Genomic DNA, 20,736 nt, shown 5'->3' with positions numbered 1-20,736 from the left:
CTAAAACCCTTTTCAACCATTCTGTGATCTGACAGCCCAGTTAAAAGCCTTTAAAGTTCCCCTGGCTCTCCAAACCAAAATTTTACATCACAGCCTTCAGGTTTCCACTGGTCACAGTGGTCAAACAAATTCAGTTTCAGACATAATTCAAATCCATCTTGCATCTGAACTAACAAAGCATGATTTACTGCTTGTTTGCTGGTTCGTTTTACAGAGTCTTTAGTCAAGCAAACAAGCCGATCGCGTTCTTATCCAATGCCATATCTGGGTCGCTAGCCCACACAAGCATTGGCAGCTTATGAGAGACCTCATCTGGTGATTCGCCACAGTAAGAGAAAGCACTGGCAGATGCCTGCTCAACTGTGCTGAGCGCAGCCTGATCCGTGCCAGCCGTCGGGCCGATGATTCTTGTGAATTGCCCTAAATGGTTGCAATGTGCCAAGCTGACATTGGCCTGGGGAATAGGTGTGGAATAGTTGTCAAATATGTCCAATAATCAGTGAATCAGATACATCTGTCCTCTCCAGTCAATGCAAAATATTTGGCTGAGGGAAATTAAGATACAAATAAAACGCTTGTCATGTTGCCTAGAAATGGACAATTTGAAGATTTAAGGTTTGATTCAGGCCTGTGAACTCTTTAGGAAGTGCAAATCGACATTTTGATAAAGGACTTTTTTGTGTGTGTGTCTAGACTAGTCAGTCTTAAAGGGATAGTTCACCCAAAAAAATGGAAATGATGTCATCATGTACTCATCCTCAAGTTGTTCCAAACCCTTATGAGTTTATTTCATTGACTTCCATAGTAGAAAAAAAAATACTATGGAAGTCAATGGCTTGCATCAACTTTCTGGTTACCAACATTCTTCAAAATATTTTCTTTTGTGTACAACAGAAAAAAAGAAACTCCTACAGGTTTGGAACAACATGAGGGTGAGTAAATGATGATTCATTATTTGGCGAACTGTCCCTTTAAGGAAGACACAATTAGGGGTCGTTTTGACAATGCGTTTTTGCATTTTACTGCACTGCTTTTCAGTTATTTTTCTATGTAAACATGCTAGATGTAGGCCTGTCACGATAACTACTTTTTGTTGGGCGATATATTGTCCCAGAAATAATTGCGATATGCGATATTAATATTATTGTCATTTAAAGACCATTTTATGCCACTGCACTGAATATATAATCATAATATAACAGCACAATAATGCAAGTAGGCCATTTGCTAACAAAAAGTGCAAAATAACAAGTAGAAAAGAAAACACACTTGCAAATGCACAAATGGCACTAATATGGAGATTTTCCATCTACAGATTTTACCCTGACTTTCTTTTCTCAGTAAAGTATTGCTGCACACTATTGCTGAAAAACACAAACGTTTTAAAAACGCAGTGCTCAAGTCAAAGGGTCACTTAAAAAAAAAAACGTGTCTCTAGACCTTGCATTTTTTCCCCTATTTGACTGCAATACGGCTCATGTTAACAACAACAACAAAAAAATCTCTCTGTGAATGGCCTCTTAGTATAATTATATCCATCACACTCAACTTCAAACTTTAAATTGTTAAAGGTAATGAATTCGTTAAGGTGGGTCAAATATGAAGAATTATTGGACTATGAGGTTGACTAATTTTAGCTTCAACGTTTTAGAAACGCAACTTCTGTGAGAGTTTTAGCATACTAACAGTTTCAGTATGCTAAAGCACAACTCACTGAAAACCTGCTAAAAGCCTCTCTGAGAAGTTGTGTCTAAATTCGACCCTTTAAAGCACTGTTGCACAAAACACTGAAGCTAAAGTTAGAGCACGAATTAGAGAAAAGAAAGATCCAGATAAACTAGTCACCCTCATAACCTCACTGTCCTTGGCTAAGTAAATGTTGTCAATATTATGCCTAAAATGTGTCATAGACTAAGTGTCACACTAAAAGTCACTCATATTTTGAATAATTGTGAAGTCCAAATACATCATTTATCAATGCTTCATGTTTACCAGTCCAGCTTTTATTGTAAGCAGTATGAACAGGGAAGCTGATCAGGAACAATGGGACACGACGCCGCAGGCTATGTGCAGCTGATGTGCAATTCGTATGAGAGTTCACAATGTCGGAAACCCAATTCTATTTGACATTACCGAGAGACACTTTTGACAACAGCCTCTGTGATGAATACACCCAGAGATGAAAACATAACCTCAGAATGTTCACACCTCTCTTGTTTTTTCCCATGCTAAGCCAGAGCAGGAAGTGAGCTCTGTAATCTCGCCCCCCAATGTGTCGCTCGGCAAGATAACACTAGACGCCAAACTGCTGTTTGTCACAAGTCACATCCGTTCACATCTCTCAGTCCCTGCAGTCAACAAAAGATTGCTGAACGGATTGTCTTTTTCCAATTTCAACAAGAGAATCACACAGATCTCTGTGAATGCTAATGCTACATGCTACATAAACAGCACCGAGAGAGCAAAGCTTCACACTGTTTTATCCACAAACATGAAAAAACGTGTACAGCTGCGTGCTTCTCTCAGGTTGTTGTACAGATTTGAGTGGTTTCAAATGAATATATTGTACATATTGTACATATGAATATATTGCCACAAACAAAAGCTACATTGTGCCTTTCTGAAGTAAATAATGGCCTATATAACGCTAATTTGATGAAAATTTCACAATGAACGCCGCTTTCACATCTCCATAAACACTTTTTCCTTGTTGTTAAAATACAATTCAAAACAGAGAGAGGGTTTCACAAATCAGACCCTCTGACCTACATTATGGATATTCCCTTCAAAACTTCTAAAGTCTGTGATGAATTTGATGGAAGCAAATGTGACCTTTTCACACATTGTCATTTCCATTTCAAAGGGCTTGCAACACCGCTGTATTTATATCTATGCAATACTGCATTACCATATAAATGAATCTGACGAAAGTGCCCATATTTAGAAGATGTCCAATCTTAAAGGTGAGCTCTGCAGCTTTGTTAGTATGCGGTGGACTTTGTGCAAGTGCATTTGTGAATTCTGTTGCTAAACTTTTAAGCTTTGAACACACCAACAGTGACAAATTGAATAAAACTACAAAGTTATTTATCTACAGTAAATACACAATGCATATATCAACGTTGCTATTTAACTGCACCAACAGCAATGCATCCGTGTCATTAAGGATGTGAGATCAGCGCTTAAGGCATCGAACGCTCTCCTACTCACCTCAGACCTGTCACCAAGCAACAAGCTGCCCTGAACTGTTAATAAAGGCTATACCCACACAGGAAGTAATACCCTTGAGGTGAATTGGTGCTTTAAATTTGTCACTGTAATTTGTAGGGGCTGATGGGAAAACAAACACTAAATGGTTTCAATAAGAGTCTGAGATTGCATTGGTTCACGTGTTGTGAAAAATGACCTAAATATGAAAATGTATTTACTCACCCTCATGTCGTTCCAAACCTGTATAACTTTTCTTCTGTGGAACAAAAACGTAGATAGTTTGAAGAATGTTTCAAGTGTTTTTGTCCATACAGTGAAAGTCAATGGGGTCCAAAACAACAAAAATTACCGGTAGACCAAATCTTCTTTTGTTTTCCACAGAAGAAAGTCATACAATTTTGGGAACAACATGAGGGTGAGTAAATCATGACAGAATTTAATGTTGGCTGCCGCTTTTAAGATACTATTTACACAAAGTACAAGTAGTATCTGCCACAATTTACACTAAGTGAAAATAGCAGTATTTTCTTTGCACAAAGTGTAAATAGTAGTTAAATGCTATTTATTCTTAGTGCAAATTTAGGTAGATAGTATTTGCACCTCACTGTATTGCAGTATATGATAAAACAGTATGCAATAATATTCAGTGTATATGATTATATTGATTAAAATCATTAATGAATGCAGCCTTATTGGGTCATTACTTGTCCCTATAGCTAAAGCCCTCCCCTACCCTTTACACATGTTATTCACAATATTCAATACCCGCACTTTATTTCCACTTTTCAATTTTTTAAAATTAATGCCACTCCGAGCTGATTTGCAATAGGAAAAGGGTGAAAAAGGAGTTTCGGAAAAATGTGGGTTCGAACTTGCCAAGAGCTAACACCACCTACCTTACTCTGACTCAATCAGATAATGTTGAGCAGAGTTAGTGTAAATAGCCTCTACCAACAAGGTGGGCTATGCATTGTGTCTTTACCCCTACTCTCTTGTCCATAAGAGCCATAACCCTTCTGATTATTGCACGTTTCCAAACTTAGAGCCTATAACGTCAGGAGATCATGTCGGAATTCATCGACACGCTTGTTATGAGGTTACTAGAGGAATAAATCCACGCTCGGATGGAAAGAGTGAGTCTCCTTTAACTCGCCGCCCACTGATCTACACCTCCATTCTCTGAGCATCCTCTCTAATACAGTTAGCATGCCTGATCAATAGCACGGCATACAGAAGCTCCTGTACACATGACTGGAGATAAGGGGGAGGCCACGCAACGGAGGAGACCCCGGTCTCTCGGCGAGGAAATCAGGTCACCCTCGGCCGTGAGGAGAATCGATTATTCCCCGACTGTGAATAGAGTGTTGATAAGCCGGGGAGGAGAGCTGTTAAATAGGCTCAGCCACAGAGTTGACCTCTGTATTGGTTTTACACATGTAAATACTATCTAGCTCAGAACAGCAGGGGAGGTATGGCGATATCCGGTAGATTAAAACATGCTGGCATTTGTCTTTTTCATTTCAGCACTCAAATCCAAGGGCAAAAAGGTGACTGCTTTAATGTGTGCAGCTCTGTTGGACAAGATGGTGACTGAACTTTCAGGCAAGAAGAAATAGCCTGCTTACAGATGCCCAAGGCAATCATTAATATTATTGTGCCAAACGCAGGGACCTACTACACTCATATGATGGCGAGAGGTCACATATAACCTTTGAGGCTGTGATGGAAAGATTTTTTATTTTAAAACGACATGGTTTGACATCTTTGTGACCTGTCACTGAGTTGTTGGAAAAAGAAGAAGAAAAGAAAACGTAAAACCTCACATTCATACATGTGAATAAATTGTACAATTACAATAAAAAAATATATAAATCATTCTAGTATTAAAAAGCTTCTTCTTTTTTTTTACCCGGACATCAAAACCAGAATCAGAATCATGGACCACATCAAAATCCGGATATCTGAATCTACATCTGACATCAAAATCTGCAACCGAATGACTATGTTTATTTTTTACATTTATTTTTTGTAGGGCCATTCATTTAACATGTTAAATAAGTGTGAAAAATGTAAGTCCTTTTCAGTAAAAAAAAAAAAAATAGGTGAATTAATTATGAAATAAAAATGATATATCTGTACATATATTGCGTAAGAGCAAATCAAGCTCAAAGTACAAACCATACCGTTCATACAACCATACAAAAGTTCTCGAACGATGTTCCTCCACATTCAACACTTACTGAGATCAAACAACACACAAACAGCAAAGGTGCCAGTATTACAGCACACTTTCTTGCATTCAAAGACAGCTAGATGCTGCTCAACCACAAGGAACAGAATGCAAAGGTTTATCTTTCCTCCCCCCCAAAAAAATTAAGTTTAAAAAAGGTAAATAAATGAAGTCATTTTGCACAATGTGCATGCATGTGTACATACTTGCCATTAATGACCCCGTCAGGGTTGAGCATGGGGATGATTTTGAAGATGTAGGCCTCTCTCAAGCTCTCGGCTACAGGATCACTGCTGCACAGGAACTCCAGCGTGCCCTTCAGTACCCAGCTGGCATTGCTCTCTCCTGGATGAACTCTTGCTGTCAGCACCACACATGGCCGGTTACCTAAAAGAACCATCAGGACAATAAGGTTTTAATTTATAAACATATTGCTTAATTATACAATTATATTACTTTATGACTAATACTTGTAACTATAACCAGTGGCATGAACTGAGTAGCTTCTATTGTGGATTTCTCATTTTTAAAAACTGGAGAAAGCCACCAAATCAGTGTGACGCTTTGCTGTCAGTACATTAAACGGCAATTAAGGCACGTCAGATGTTCAGTTGACACCTCCCTCGACTCGTTTCATCTGGACAGGCAATTACATCACCTTGCTGAGCAAGTTTACAAAGCCAAAAGAGATGGACAAAGCTTATCAAAAACACATTAAAATTTAATTTAGCTTGACTATTACGGCCCTGGCTGCTGCCCCACAAAAGACGGCAGAAGGAGCAACTAATTTGTGTGATTCTGGTATTGATGATTTCATAATGAGTTTCTGCATGGTCTCTGTTTATGCGCTCTTTCACCGGCTCCGTTTCATTTTCTGTATTTAATTGAATCTGAATACGTCCATACAATTAGGCTGGGGTGATTTTTTTTTCCGTACTTTTTTGAGCCGTAAAATGAGATAATGCCATTATTGGTGACGATTGCCATAATAATGAATGGCATACGTTTGTCAAGAATAGTAAGTGAATAGTAACTTACAATTTAGCATTTAGCTTAAGGGTCAATGACGAAAAAGGATGGCCAAGATGATGACAAGAAAATGATTTTGAAATAAGTTAAGAAATCTCTGCATTAATGTGTTACGGAACCCCTAAAAGGAACATGGAAAAACATGAGATGGGAGGAAAAATAATACAGTAAGTCGATGCTTTTTCGTTTTCTCGCAAATGTTTTGAGTTCCCCCCCGAGACATTTGCGTTTGCAAAATGTTTGTGCTCCCCCGAGTTTGAGTTCTTTGAGTTCATAATCTGTTTGTAAATTACTGTTTATATATAAGACTGTCACGCTATTGAGCCTTAAACAACAATCTGTAAGTTGATTGCGAGTATCATGCAGTTTAAATGCTGAAAACAACTATTCCACACCAAAACAATACAGGGAAAAAGGTGTCTCTAAAAAAAAAAAGTGTCCTACAGATAAAATATGCTTGATAAATATCACATCAGCTTTGTGCACGGCACTCAATTCCCCTCAAGAGCCGGCTGCTTCAGCTCCGCCAAAAAAAAAAAAAAAAAAAACGGAGATAATTTAAATTCCAATTCAAGTCGGAATCAGAGACTTCAGGCCCTCAATGCATTCGGCTGATCTCCTGATGATGTCTCGCCGCTGTCCTCTCCACTTAAATTCTCTCTCCTTCTGTCCTTCATCTCTGCCTTCACACTCTCTCACTTTGGTGTTCTTGCACATCCGTTTGTCACTACTCTGTCTTACCAATTAAAAACAATTTTGTGTAGTAATCTGTAAGCTAATGGGCTTCTTCCATTCTACATCCAACTGCAAACTACACTGCACAAAAACACTCAAGGAGCTATTTTTGTACATCTGTGAAAAGAAACCCCCACATTTCCATTCCATGTGTATTTTCGCCTTTATAACACTTATTTACATGTTCACATAGCTAAATACCCAATAAATAAAATATATGTCGGCCACACACGCAAAGTGAGTGTATAAAGACGTGGGAGTGCTTCGTGAAGCTACGAGAGAATGGAGTCCTTCGTTAGATCTCTTTGCCGCTACCACACAAGTCAGCCTTCCCACGCTCCCAGTGGGAAGAGTACAGCCCGATCCTTTAAGAGCCGGGCTTTCACTCCGTGTGTACGGAGGAGTCTTTGGCACACAGTCTACTTCAACCCAAATGGTATACAGAGAAAGAGCAAGAGAAGTGAAAACAGAAAATATAAAGGAAAGGGGAAGATGAGAGGGCAAAACAACTCCCTTTTGTGTCTTTGTCTCTCCTGCTGCTTCACGGCTATCTGAGCAAACTTACCTCCCACTGACATTGCCTAAAAACATGCTGGTTTATCTACTTCCTATTTGTGTGCATGTATGTAAATGTGTGGGGTGTGTGTCAGGGTTTAAATAGCCAGGTTTATGTGCCTCTGTTGAATGGCACTTAAGACATTCAAAGGAAAGGCTTTTGAAAGTGGAGCTTATAATACTGCACATTGTGAAGAATAAAATAGAGGTTTCATGGGTTCCTTGAGTGTAGTTGATTTCCATAAAGATCCAATAGAGTATGAAATGTTTCCCAGTCCTCAGATTTATAAGAATGTGTAAATGGCATTCTTAGACTTAGACACAACCTAGACTTAGACCTAAACGCCAACACTTTCCTTGAGCATACATACAGTAACGAATTAAGTTGCTAATATTACACGCTTTAAAGGGTCCATAGATGTACACCTAGACCCCAGACTACAAAAAATGAAGATGGTAGTATTACACACCAGACTTAGATCCAGACATTGACCCAAAAAGAGACGTAGATGTAGAACCAGAAATAAACCCAGACTTAGTTTTAACATAACCAGAATTACTCCCAAATATAGGCCTTGACTTATACAATTAAGTTAGTTTTACACACTTTAAAATGCCTGACTGCAACATATGCAAATTAATTTTGTAGTTTTAGACACTTAAGAAATATCCATAGAACCAGATTTTGACACCAACTTAGACCTTGACTCAGGCTTTGATTGCAGAACTTAAATTAGTTGTTGGTATAATACACTTCAGAAGCAGCAATATACATAGTCTGGGTCTAATCTAGGTCTTGAACTTAGTCTAAAATAATAAGGCAAAGGTTGGAGACGTTTCCTAAATATCACACACAACAAAGAGTAACAAATTAAGCTGCTAGTATTACACTTTGGCCTGGTTTCACAGACAACACTGGTTCTTCAAAAAATGGTTCTTCAGCGGTTCTTCAGGGGTTCTTTGCAGTGCTTATGGTGCTATATAGCACCACTGCCATTTTAAGAACCTGTTAAGCCCAGTTTGGTTCTTCAGCGGTTCTTTGGGGTGGCTAAGGTGCTCCTATGGTTCTACAGTACATAGCACCATTTGACAAAGGTGAGGTGCTATATGGCACTTAAAGTGTTTCCCCTATGATTACAAGCCAATGAACAACTTTTATTGCTATTTAGCACCATTTTTGTTTAGAGTGAAGGCTTCGATTAAAGCTGCCGTCGGCAATATTTTTTTTATCATATTCACTGAAACCGTCGCTATGCTCCGACAGAACAACATAAATCAGCCGGTTTTAGAAAAAAAACCTGTGCTTCTACCACCACCTGGAGCCTGTTATTTGTTTTGCAAAAATCCACCGCTCCCGGTTCTTCTGGTCCAATCAGCGCAGGGCTGTGTGAGATCTGACTGTCAATCACAGTTCGTGCACACGCCACAGATCCCCCCTTCCCCTTCCCCCTCCCCCTTCGCGCATGTTACAATATCACATGCACACGCCTGAAGTTCGCATGTGTTGTTGGATTGTAGGAAGCGTGATGGCGGAGAGAAAATCTACTAACAAGCTTCCAATTCCTCGGTTAACAACCAGAGCTAGGAGGTCTAAAACAAGCAAGGAAAAGAAAACATGGTAAGTACTCTATGGTGTTGACCGATGCTGAAGAGATGGGCGCGTTCACAAAAAATCTGGTGCACACTCTCTGAAGAGCACAAACTCATTGGGAGGATGCTCAGTGGTAGAGGGGGAGGGGCATGAGAGTTGTAAACATTCACATTTTTGTCTAAGTCCCCTCAATCTGCAAGACTTGCCGACTGCACCTTTAAACCATGATTAGGCCTTAGTACAATTAGGACATTAAGTAGCTTTTATAAATGCACCTAGAAAAAGTCATTACTATTGTCAATTGTCAAACTTGACTTGACTTGATTACTATTGTGCATCTTGTTGAGACAAAACAATGGCACTGACATATTTTAAGATATGACGGTTCAAGTTGCTTTCAGTAAAACAGCTCAAACATGCATTTCAGTCTCGGACTAGCTTATGCATTGTCTGTGAAACCGGGGGTTTATGTCCTAAGACAATGACCTAAACTTAAGACGTAGACTCCAGCACTGGTCAGAGACTTGTCCTGAGTATCAATAGAGTAACAAATTAAGTTGCTAGAATTAAAATCTAGCAAAATCTTTAAAATCTCTGCAAATAAATGTTCATATCTGTCTGCCAGTCATATAATTTTGCTTAAATGTGCGATACATTTTTAATCATCAGTGGAATATACAAACACACTCTTCACTAATATACACGCCCAGGGAGAAAAAGTCTCCGCCTCTTGATCGTGAAGTACAAAGCCAGCCTTAAGCTATCAAAACCAATCTCTGTAATCCTTTCCTGTATATGCAAATCAGGTCCAATTAGAACATATCAGACTTGTCCATTTGTAATCATGAGATGAATTTGCCCTGCAAAGCTTATGAAAATGCAGCTTTTAATTTAGCCTTTTATTAATTAAAAGTCTTCCATAGGAACCTCACTCGTGCTCATTTCTTGGGTTGTTAATTATCAAGAGTAATCCCGTTTAGCATGACAGTTTTGCCAAAAGCGATCTGCAGGGAGACACTTTCCGCGACAAGAGGATTCACTGTTTTATGTGTCTGTATTTTTTATAATGGGGTCATCCTAGTTTTTACAATGAAGGCATCTGTATTTTACAACCATATTATCTGATTTTATAATTAGACTCATAATATTTATTTTATGCGTTCAGATTTATTTTTGTGTATGACATCAACACACTAGACGAGGGCTGTTAAGTAAAGTATTAAAGCCAAGAGCAGAGATAAACAAATTTTACTGTAATTGTAAAATCAAGGCAATTTGCATATTTTATTTTTCCATTACATATTTTAATTAATATTAAGATATCAATAACATACGTAATCAAAACACTATATTAAATATTGTATATTTTATTAAAATATTTTACCACTGAACATGACTACAAGTGCATTGGCTGTAAAATACAAAATTAGGTTATTTTGACAAAACAAATTTCATAGCATTGTCCACTAATGTCTTTACTAAAATTTACTACGTCCAGACTTTCCAGGTTTGGAAATTACACTTAAAATTCCCTGATATTTTTCAAATGTCCATGAAAATACTGAAATTTGATCACTGCATTAAAACCATCTCATGAAAGCATAAAGATGCTTAATCCTATTATGTATGTTAAAATATGTCCTCAAAACTCAATATTTTTTTTGGCTAAAATAAAATGGCAGGCAAAAATCAACATCATCAATCAGATCTCAAATCAGTGGGAAAATTTTTTACCAGTTCTGAGATCTTATCTTCCAGCCAAGCATCGGCTCATATTATTTGAAAAAAGGTGTAAAACCGAACAGTCATTAAAACAAAGTCATTATATTTATGTAATGTAGCCCAGTTTCTGGATTCTGTCCAGTGGACTGTGGGTGAAACGGGGGTTATGACGTCTATTTGAAGAGCCTTCGTGAACATGAAGGACAGAGTGATAGAACAGATGGCGATATGAAAAGAGAGAGAAAGAAAGAAACATGTAGGCTGCAGGATGCATGGGGGACAGACAGTTAATGTAGAGTCAAACGCAAGCAGAAAGGTATTGCAAATAGGATTTATCATTCACTGTCAGCAGAAGGCATGGGCAATGTGACTAACAGATAAGAACCTGTATTTCTGTTACACACATTTAAGGGGCTTTTCTAAATTGTCAACGGCTGGAAAACATTTATCAAATTTCCATGGCCCAGCCAAATAAATGTATATGTAATTTTAACAACTGTGTCACACTTTGAACACACAGAACTTTTTTGAGTCATGCAAGGTCATGTGAATGCCTGAAACAATGCTGTTTTAATCAGAAAGGTTTATTGGTTAAGGCAAATAAATCAACTTATACCCTGATTTTACTTTGTACAGTACAAATACAGTAATATGTGTGTGTGTGTGTGTGTGTGTGTGTGTGTGTGTGTGTGTGTGTGTGTGTGTGTGTGTGTGTGTGTGTGTGTGTGTGTGTGTGTGTGTGTGTGTGTGTAATATTAATGTCTATTTAAATATTGCTATCTATTTTTATTCTATTCTATTATAAATATTGCAGTAGAGTATAACTAGAAAAAAGTATGAAGTTAAAAAGTATAATAGAAAATGATATTGACTATAAGAATTTCCTGGGATATTCAACTAACCAATTTCTTACTATTTATTAATTTACATGACCTTTAGGCTTGGAAGACACAGTTTTACAATTCCCTTTTTTTATGGGAAGACTGACAATATAAAAATACTATTCAGTATAACAAAAAGTGTAATTTCTTGCATAGCACCCAGAATGTCCCAAATACATAATAGCAAAAAATTATAACCTGCCTGTGATATACACCTCCAGGCAACGCACACAAATAACAGTCAACTAAAATTGTTTTTGTTATGTAACGTGACATCTTTGTTATTTAGGGAGTGCTGCGAGACATTTTAACTGACTCTTGAAAGAAAGCACAAAAGTGTAAACGTACAGTATGCTGGTGTTGTTTACAGGTACAGCTAATCAAAGGGATTTGTTTAATTAGAACCCCGTGAAAATCCCTGAGAGTTATGCAAATACACCAACCACAAATTAAGCCGTTAAGTTTATCCGCTTGAATTGCTGCCGCATTAATCCATGTTGTTCTGTTGGTCAGCTACACAACTTTAATAATACACAAAAGCTGATATGTCATATTAACAAGTTCTCATTCCACAACGATGTCCAGACGGTTTCTCTCTTGTATGCACAGAAACAAGCGGTGACCCGCACCACCTTCTAATCACCATTGGCTTCTAAAAGCGGCCTAATTTGTTTGTAGTGATTGATGTGGGGCACCATGATTACAGTTAATCATATCTGAGGCCTATAATTCAATAATGCAGTGGACGGGAGTTCGCGTAAGTCCTGCATCTGAGAGAAATTGTAAAGTGATTATGAAAATCCCACTATGTGTAAAGGCAAAGCTCATGGGCTAACGCTGCTAAACCCCAATGTGCTAATTAAGGTGTAATCCTCCGACAGGCAAATGTCAGAGTTTGTTGCCGCATTTTGCCACAGCAGCCGTATGTGTGCAGTTCACAAGTAAGTACCTACAGTAAACTCATAAGCGTATGTTCATTTGAAATTGTTTACATGTCATTCTATGAATCGGGAGTCATTTTTACAAGCAAATGTATTTTAGTAAATGTATAATAGCTGCCCACTGCTTCGTGTGTGTGTGTGTGTGTGTTCACGGTTTGTATTATGTGTGTGTGTGTGTGTGTGTGTGTGTGTGTGTGTGTGTGTGTGTGTGTGTGTGTGTTTGTTTATATTACATTGTGGGAACCAAATGTCCCCACAAGGATAGTAAAACCTGAGATCACCTCCATTGTGGGGACCAGCCAGTGTGTGTGTGTGTGTGTGTGTGTGTGTGTGTGTGTGTGTGTGTGTGTGTGTGTGTGTGCGTGTGTGTGTGTGTGTGTGTGTGTGTGTTCACTACTCACTGCGTGTGTACTAACTTGGATGGTTTAAATGCAGAGGGTGAATTCTGAGTATGGGTCACCATACTTGGCCTTTATGTCACATCACATACCTTTTAAGAATAGAATAAAAAATAATAAAATCTAATAGTTATTGGAGTTATATATTTTTATTGTAATGTACCTTGTATATTACATATACACATCTGTCTATGGATCGCTTGATAGATAGTCTGATTTACTGACACAGACTCTTCCTGTTGGAGGAGGTTTTTTTTGTACGGATGTTCAGATTAATGAAATGCACTGTGATGTTTCGGCATGGTGTCAGCTGGGACGACACACTCAGCAGGACGATGACAGATGGATGAGGTGCCCTGCATGTGTGAGTGTGTGTGTGTGTGTTTCGGGCTTGATGTTTACACAGAGCCACGTGAATCTCGCTGGATGCTGTTCACTGCGGTGAGGCTGTGTTTGACTGCTGCTGCGGCTGTCACAACAGTACTGTGTGTCAACTGATGGGAAAGATGTTTTCTTCAAATTTGGTAGACTATACATATTTGGATAGAACTTTACTAGAACTTATTTCTATTTAAGAAGCGATTTTAAGAAGAATTCGGTTACAGTTGCAAATGTAAACTACAGATTATTTGGTGAAAATATTCCAGCGTCCAAATTATATGGCCACTTCTAAGATGCAGCTCGCTTGTGTTTAAAAAAAAAAGACAAATAACATCTATTTAATAAAAATAAGTTCTGGAATACTAATCATCTAAGGTCCCGAGGCTTTCAAAGGCTAGGATAGGAGTCATATTCAAAGTGTGATGCTGTTAAAACAATATCAAACAATACTAAAAATAAAGGAAGTCATTTCCATGTCACTGATTTCATTAGCCAATGAATTCCTGAAGAAAGCCCATATGAGTGCTCTCATTGTGATTTGGTTACACTAGCATAAACAAAGGCACAGCTAATGCAAACGCGCTAATAACTGGCAGTCTTTGATCAATGGCACAAGTTTCAAGTTTGCGAGCAGGTCACTGTGTTCGGCAGTCTTTGGGAATTGTCAGCGGGTCACTTTGCAGTATGTCGGAGTGTCTTGGGGACTGTCAGCAGTCGGTTGATCGGAACAGGCCGTCCCTCCACCCCCAACCGAGCCAGATGCTCCATGTGGGTCTATGGGGAGAAAGCTGCAGATGTCTCGCCTCCATATTCATCAGGAGACGAGGGTTGGTGAGCACCGTGCTACCCAGAGGAAGTGGCCCACAGCTGGGTCAGCATGTCCCAGCGTGTCCCTCTAGGTCTTCCTTCAGTCTGAAACATCTATCTCTGTAGTTTCACCTGCAGCTGACAGTCACACCTGTCGGCTTTAATGCAAGAGCGGGTACGAGTGCCGATTCAAGACTGTAGCCCTCCGCCAAACTGCTTTTGCTCGATCCTTCATCAGACATGAACATAATCAAATGAGTTCAAAAAAGTGTGTCACTGAAAACTAGGTGGAGGAAACTAACAAAGCTACAAACATAATTCATGTGATCTGTCTCAAAGGAAAAGTGGATGTTTGTGCGGTCGTATCACAAAGTTTTGGATCCCGTTTACACCTTAATTTATCTAATAAAGAAAAAAAGACAAATAAGCAAACAAATAACTGAATAAACATATTTTTTTTGTTTTGTTTTTATATTTTTGTTTTTATATTTATTCATTGTTTATTTAATAAAATGTTTTATGGTCAGATGTATGGAGGACCAAACCTGCAGAAATTAAAAATGAATAAATAAATGAATAAATGTGACAAATAGATAAATAAATGTGATAATATAAAAATAAATAAAGGAATAAACGACTTGATAAAATAAATATGAAAATAAAATTTATTTATTTTTGTATTATTTTTCCTTTTAATGTATTTTCTGCTTTTATACATTTTTAAAAATCGTTTTAACTTGTATTTATTGGTTATTTATTTATTTTTATATTTATTCTTACATTTATTTATACATTTATTTATTTCCACATGTATTTATTTTTAGATTTATTGATTCATTTATTTTTACATTTATTTGTCTCGTATGATAATTAGGTGGGTTGGTCTTGCTTACCATTGGTTCATCTTTGATTGAAGCGCTTGCTCGATTACTCTGGCTTTGTATAGTGACGTCGGTTGGTGGTGACAGGTGTGTGGCCTACTATGGCGGACGTTTTACAAATAGCTAGAGAGTTGCGCAATTTAGCAAATGAAGTTGGTAACGCATCAAATACTATGTGTTGTTTAGATTAGATGTGCTTATCAATGTTTTAGAGGAGATATTTGCCAACATGAACGTCGAAGAACAGCCAGAGGAAAGGCAAGCTTGTTCGTCTTGCAAATCCTCTTCCTCTGTTGTAAGGCGTAAATGCCATACGGTAGTCTTGCAACTTCAGCTAGAACGCGTAGGAAAGTAAACAAACCAGCCATCATTTTAGAAGTGAAGGGGATAGTAACAGAAGTGCTATAAAAACAATTCTGACCTGTCAACTTGACATGGTTTATTTTTCTTGCTTTTAGCTGGCAAAAAAAAAAAAAAAAAATACTGAACAATAACCACCAATTTCTATAATATTTTATTAAACATTTTTTATGACAATTGTATGATCTAAGTCAGTGGTTCCCAACCTTTTTCCCTGCAAGAGACGCCGGCGCGACCACAACAGTGCCCAACATCAAATGGCAAACATAATGCAAGCGGAACGAAACTGCTCGTTATTGTGTGGTTGACGGACCGTTTATCAGTTTGGACCAGTGCAGCGCGAGCCGATCGTGATCATGCGACGCTGTTACTACACAGCGCTAATAAGAGATCCAGTAAAGAAAGCATTTGAATTTGCCACAGAAGTAATAACATCGCTGCGAGATCTAGAGAGAAACATTCACATTTCTCCGTTATTAACGGATCAAACAGCGCGTGGAAACCAGGAAGAAACATTGTGCCGTGAATGAACCATGGATTGTTCCGATTTTCCTAGAAGCCATTGGTGGTTGAGAAAAGCAACCATTTCAGTTATTTAGAGTCAAGATCTATTACAGAACAGTCATTAAACTAGAAAACCAACCATCCACTGGGTGTCTGACTCTGGGTGTGAAAAATCTCCTTACTATCGATTAGCTGGCCTGACGATTCTATTCGTGAGCTCTCAGCCAATGATGCACTGAAGCTACACAAGGACCGCCTTCCTCATTTCCATGTTACACATGGAAATGTAAAAATAAATGAATCAATAAATAAAAAAATAAATACATGTGGAAATAAATAAATTAATACATAAATAAATAAATCTAAACAATAAATGTAAGAATAAATAGCCTATATAAAAATAAATAAATAACGAATAAATACAAGTTTAAACGATTTTTTAAATGTAAAAATGTATAAAAGCAGAAAATAATACATTAAGGGGAATAACAAAAATATTTTTAATATAAAAATAAATTTGATTAAAAATGAGTCGTATTTATTTTATCAAGTCGTTTATTCCTTTATTTATTTTCCTATTATCACATTTATTTATCTATTTATCACATTTATTTATCTATTTATTAATTTATCTATTCATTTATTTATTTTTAATTTCTGCAGGTTTGGTCCTCCATACAGATGCTCCAAGTTTGTTAAGGAATACATACATTATATATATATATATATATATATATATATATATATATATATATATATATATATTGCACTGGTTGCCAATTGCCGCTTGCAACAAATTCAAGGCACTGATGTTTGTAAAGAACAACCACTGGCTTTGTACCCCTATACATAAACTCACTACTTCAGACCTATGTGCCCTCTAGAAGCTTGTGTTCTGGAAGTTCAGTTTCAGAACGCAAGCTTCTGGAGGGCACATAGGTCTGAAGTAGTGAGTGGAGCCATCATCCCAAAGAGGCACAAAATCATTTTCACTGACCCTTGACTGTTCCAAGCTGGTGGAATGACCTGCCTAACTCAACCCGAGCTGCTGAGTCTTTAGTCATTTTCAAGAAACTGCTGAAGGCATCTTTTTCATCAACACTTGACCCATTAATACTAACACTTAATATTCGATATATATATATAAAACAGAAATGCTACATGTACGGTGCTATACTAACTGGGAATAGTCACATCACTTGCATATTGTTACCCCGTTGCTGGTTTGATTGCTTCTATTGCTCTCCTCATTTGTAAGTCGCTTTGAATAAAAGCGTCTGCTAAAAGATTAAATGTAATTGCCTTGAAGCGACTACCAACAAGAAATAGTCAACCTGACTTCCTCTCAATCCATATGTGCCCTCCTAGTTCTACTAACTTTTTGTCCACCTGGAATAACATAAGACTCAGGTAATGAGTCAAGCACTGTCATCCAGTCTAACGGTGTCCTCCACACATACATCCACCCACCCCACCCAAAAACACACACACACACACACACTGATGCTCCTCAACTCCTCCTCAGACAGGAGGCGTCAAAGCTCAGACTGTACGAGCACACACACACACTCCTTCAGCTTAGCACACAGGTGTGTTGACACACAAGAGCATAAATCTGACTCATTGCGAGTTTTACTGTCAGACTTACGCAGCTGGTGCAGATGTTTCCAGGCTCTGGAAGTGGGACAGGCAGTGATCGTGACTAAGGAGCAGGAGTTCCCCGCCAGCGTGTCACAGAGGTTTTGTTGCCTGAAGAAAACTTTCCGTGGGTCGACTGACTTCTCCAACATCGTCAGATGGGTCTAGAGAACAATTTCAAAAATATTTGCTTTAGTCATTAGCCATTATGACTACTGATGCACCGACATTACGGCAACCAAAAATATATCAGTTTAGGAGGGCTGGAATAATTGACTGAAACGGTGACATTTAATAAGCACTCCTCCGGTGGCGTGTTTTGACTGTGCCAGTGTCTATTTCATGCACACTATGTAGACAAGCTATAACAGGCAAGCATGTCAGCTGTATGAACACTATGGCCAGGTTGATGATTTCTTTATTTAAATCGTTTTTAAATCTTTTAGTCTATGCTCTTTTTAGCTGATGAGTGATCAAAACTTCACTAAACATTATTTGTAGAGAGCCTACCATACAATAATCACAATAAGCTTTTCAAAGGCAGAGCATTTTTTCAAAGTCAATTTTATAACTAAATTAAAACAATATATTGTTTTGATGCGTGACAGATCAGTGTAGCCTCCTCAGGTCAAGCAACACATGAACCAATCATCTGTTCCTCTAGTTATAGTTGTTGAAATAACCTCTAGTTATAGCATGAAATAAACATCTGAAGATATGTTATTAAACAGTACACTTACATTAATGTATCATGTCCCATGTAATCACTCAATCAGTAATCCAACCACGGAAAGACGTCAATAAAACTGATTGTAAACAATGTCACGTAATGTTACATACCTCAAAAAAGCCATTCAATGTCCATAAAGTGAGTCAACTAGAACAAATGACTCATTTTGCTTAATGCACTATATTATATTTTCATCATATTTTTACTTAGTCAGTGGTCGTAATTATTTAATGTATGTTTGAATAAATGCCAGCCACCGTTTAAATGTTTACATTTAAATGCATACATCAGTTTCCGTAAAAACAAAAATTAATTTAGCTGAATTACTAATTATGACCAGGGATTATAATTTTCTCCTTCATCTCCATATAGGACACATATTCATAGAAAGTGGGTAATTCCAAACACCTGAAGGGTGGTGTACGTGTAAGGGAAGTGGTAGGCCAAGTAGCACACATCATCATCATGGCGAAAGGTCACCGTGAAGGTCAGCGTGTAGAAAGAACATTTTTGACCTCTCCTAGGGCAGAAATGATTTCTGTGGAAGTCAAAAGCACAATTAGATGCTACACGTGCAGTATATTGAATAAAGAATAGATTTCACTTTTTCAAGAAAAAGTACAGTAAAGCGAGGTGTTATTGAAGGAATGTGGGGTTAAATGTGAAGAACTGAAGCAAAATGCAAAAACAAAGTACCTGTAATAGCAGATTTCAGAGCCTGATCGCACCCAGTGTGGTCTGCCCTCCAGAGCTTCTCTCACAGAATACAGCACAGGCTGCATGCCTGAAACAGCACGGGACAAACATCCAGTAATGAACCATGTCAAACAGTCGGTCATTTAAAGGTCATTCTGTAATTGCTAAACATGCAGATTGTTAGCCTTTGCAGAAAAACAGAGATGATAAAAGTGGATGTTTTTAGTGTGGCCAATTGCCAAATCCAATAATTATAAAAAATATATAAAAATCAAATCATTTTTAGGTCTACCCTGAAAAGGTAAACAAGACACAGCTTTCTAAAAATGCAGCGTCAAGTTAAAAGAAGTTCAACTTTTACAAAACGTATTTAAACCATGTGGGCCATTACATTAACCTGTGCCTCACACTTTTAACCGCAAAAGTGCATTCTGTGTGAAATGGCCCTTAGGATGCATTAAATTGGTTAAAAGTGACATTAAATGCATTTATTATACTACAAAAGATTTCTATTTGAAATAAATGCTGTTGATTGAAATTACTAATAAATGTTTCTTGAGCACGAAATTAGCACATTAGAATGATTTCTGAAGGATCATGTGACACCGAAGACTGATGCTGAAAATTCCGCTTTTCCATTACAGGAATAAATAAAATATATTAAACAAAACAAAAACAGTTCAAATATATTAAATAAAAAATAAAAAAGTCATTAAGTTCAATCAAAATACTTTAACAAAATTTAATGTGGAAAACTAAAATCACTAAAACGGTTATAGAGCAGTTATATTTAAATAAATAAATAAATCTGCTAAAAAAAAAAATCTGACCGGCTCTTTGGAAAGGCAAGACATTCCTTTCTTATAACCAACATGCTTAAACATGCCATTTCTCCAAAACACTGACTCCCCGAGGAAGAGATGTTGACAGAGTTCCCTGAAATGCATTCTCTCAAAGTAGATGTTTGTTGAGAGTGAGTTTTACGCAAGCTCAAATAAGGTCAAAAGTAAAGGACATCTCATTTAATATAGAGACATAAAACACTGACTTCGGGCCAGCACGAGTCTCTTAAAATGCCCAGCTGCACACCAAAATGAAGAAAAGGCAGTCAAGGGCCATTGAAAACGCTTTATGGGGGGAGGAACTTTAGAAATGTCGGAGCATTGTATTTTTCGGGGAATATACGGCTAGTGTCAGATTTAAGAGCTGCTCAGGCCCACCGCTGTGTCTGAGAGCAATGTGAGGCTATGATATGATTTAGCTGCTACCACTGTGGCATCTTCTTAAGCTTGATGTGCTGTATTTCTTTTAAGGAGAGGGATGTCAAAATCAGTGCCATCTAGAGCAATCGTAGAATATACAACCTTAGTATGCGGTGTTAAAAACAGCTCTTATAACCCTCACCTGGTCCACATAACAAACAAAGCATTGTTTACACAAGTAGGAC

At 37.7% G+C, this 20,736-nt stretch overlaps 1 protein-coding gene across 5 annotated transcripts in view; it reads right to left on the bottom strand.

Annotated features, from left to right (window-relative positions):
- The window catches only part of agbl1 (AGBL carboxypeptidase 1), a 209,881-nt gene that overhangs the window by 55,706 nt on the left and 133,439 nt on the right, over window positions 1–20,736 (bottom strand). For all 5 annotated transcript variants that reach the window (XM_079603533.1, XM_079603535.1, XM_079603536.1 and 2 more), the window contains 4 exons: window positions 19,290–19,377; window positions 19,002–19,131; window positions 17,874–18,027; window positions 5,647–5,827 (listed from right to left, as the gene is read on the bottom strand). In XM_079603533.1, coding sequence (XP_079459659.1) covers window positions 5,647–5,827; window positions 17,874–18,027; window positions 19,002–19,131; window positions 19,290–19,377 — 553 coding nt within the window. The remainder of the gene's footprint in view (window positions 1–5,646; window positions 5,828–17,873; window positions 18,028–19,001; window positions 19,132–19,289; window positions 19,378–20,736) is intronic.

The sequence above is a fragment of the Phoxinus phoxinus genome (assembly GCF_949152265.1).
Source record: "Phoxinus phoxinus genome assembly, chromosome: 25".
Taxonomy (NCBI): Eukaryota; Metazoa; Chordata; class Actinopteri; order Cypriniformes; family Leuciscidae; genus Phoxinus; species Phoxinus phoxinus.
The sequence above is the reverse complement of the archived record's forward strand: the minus strand, read 5'-3'. Positions and strand labels throughout refer to the sequence as shown.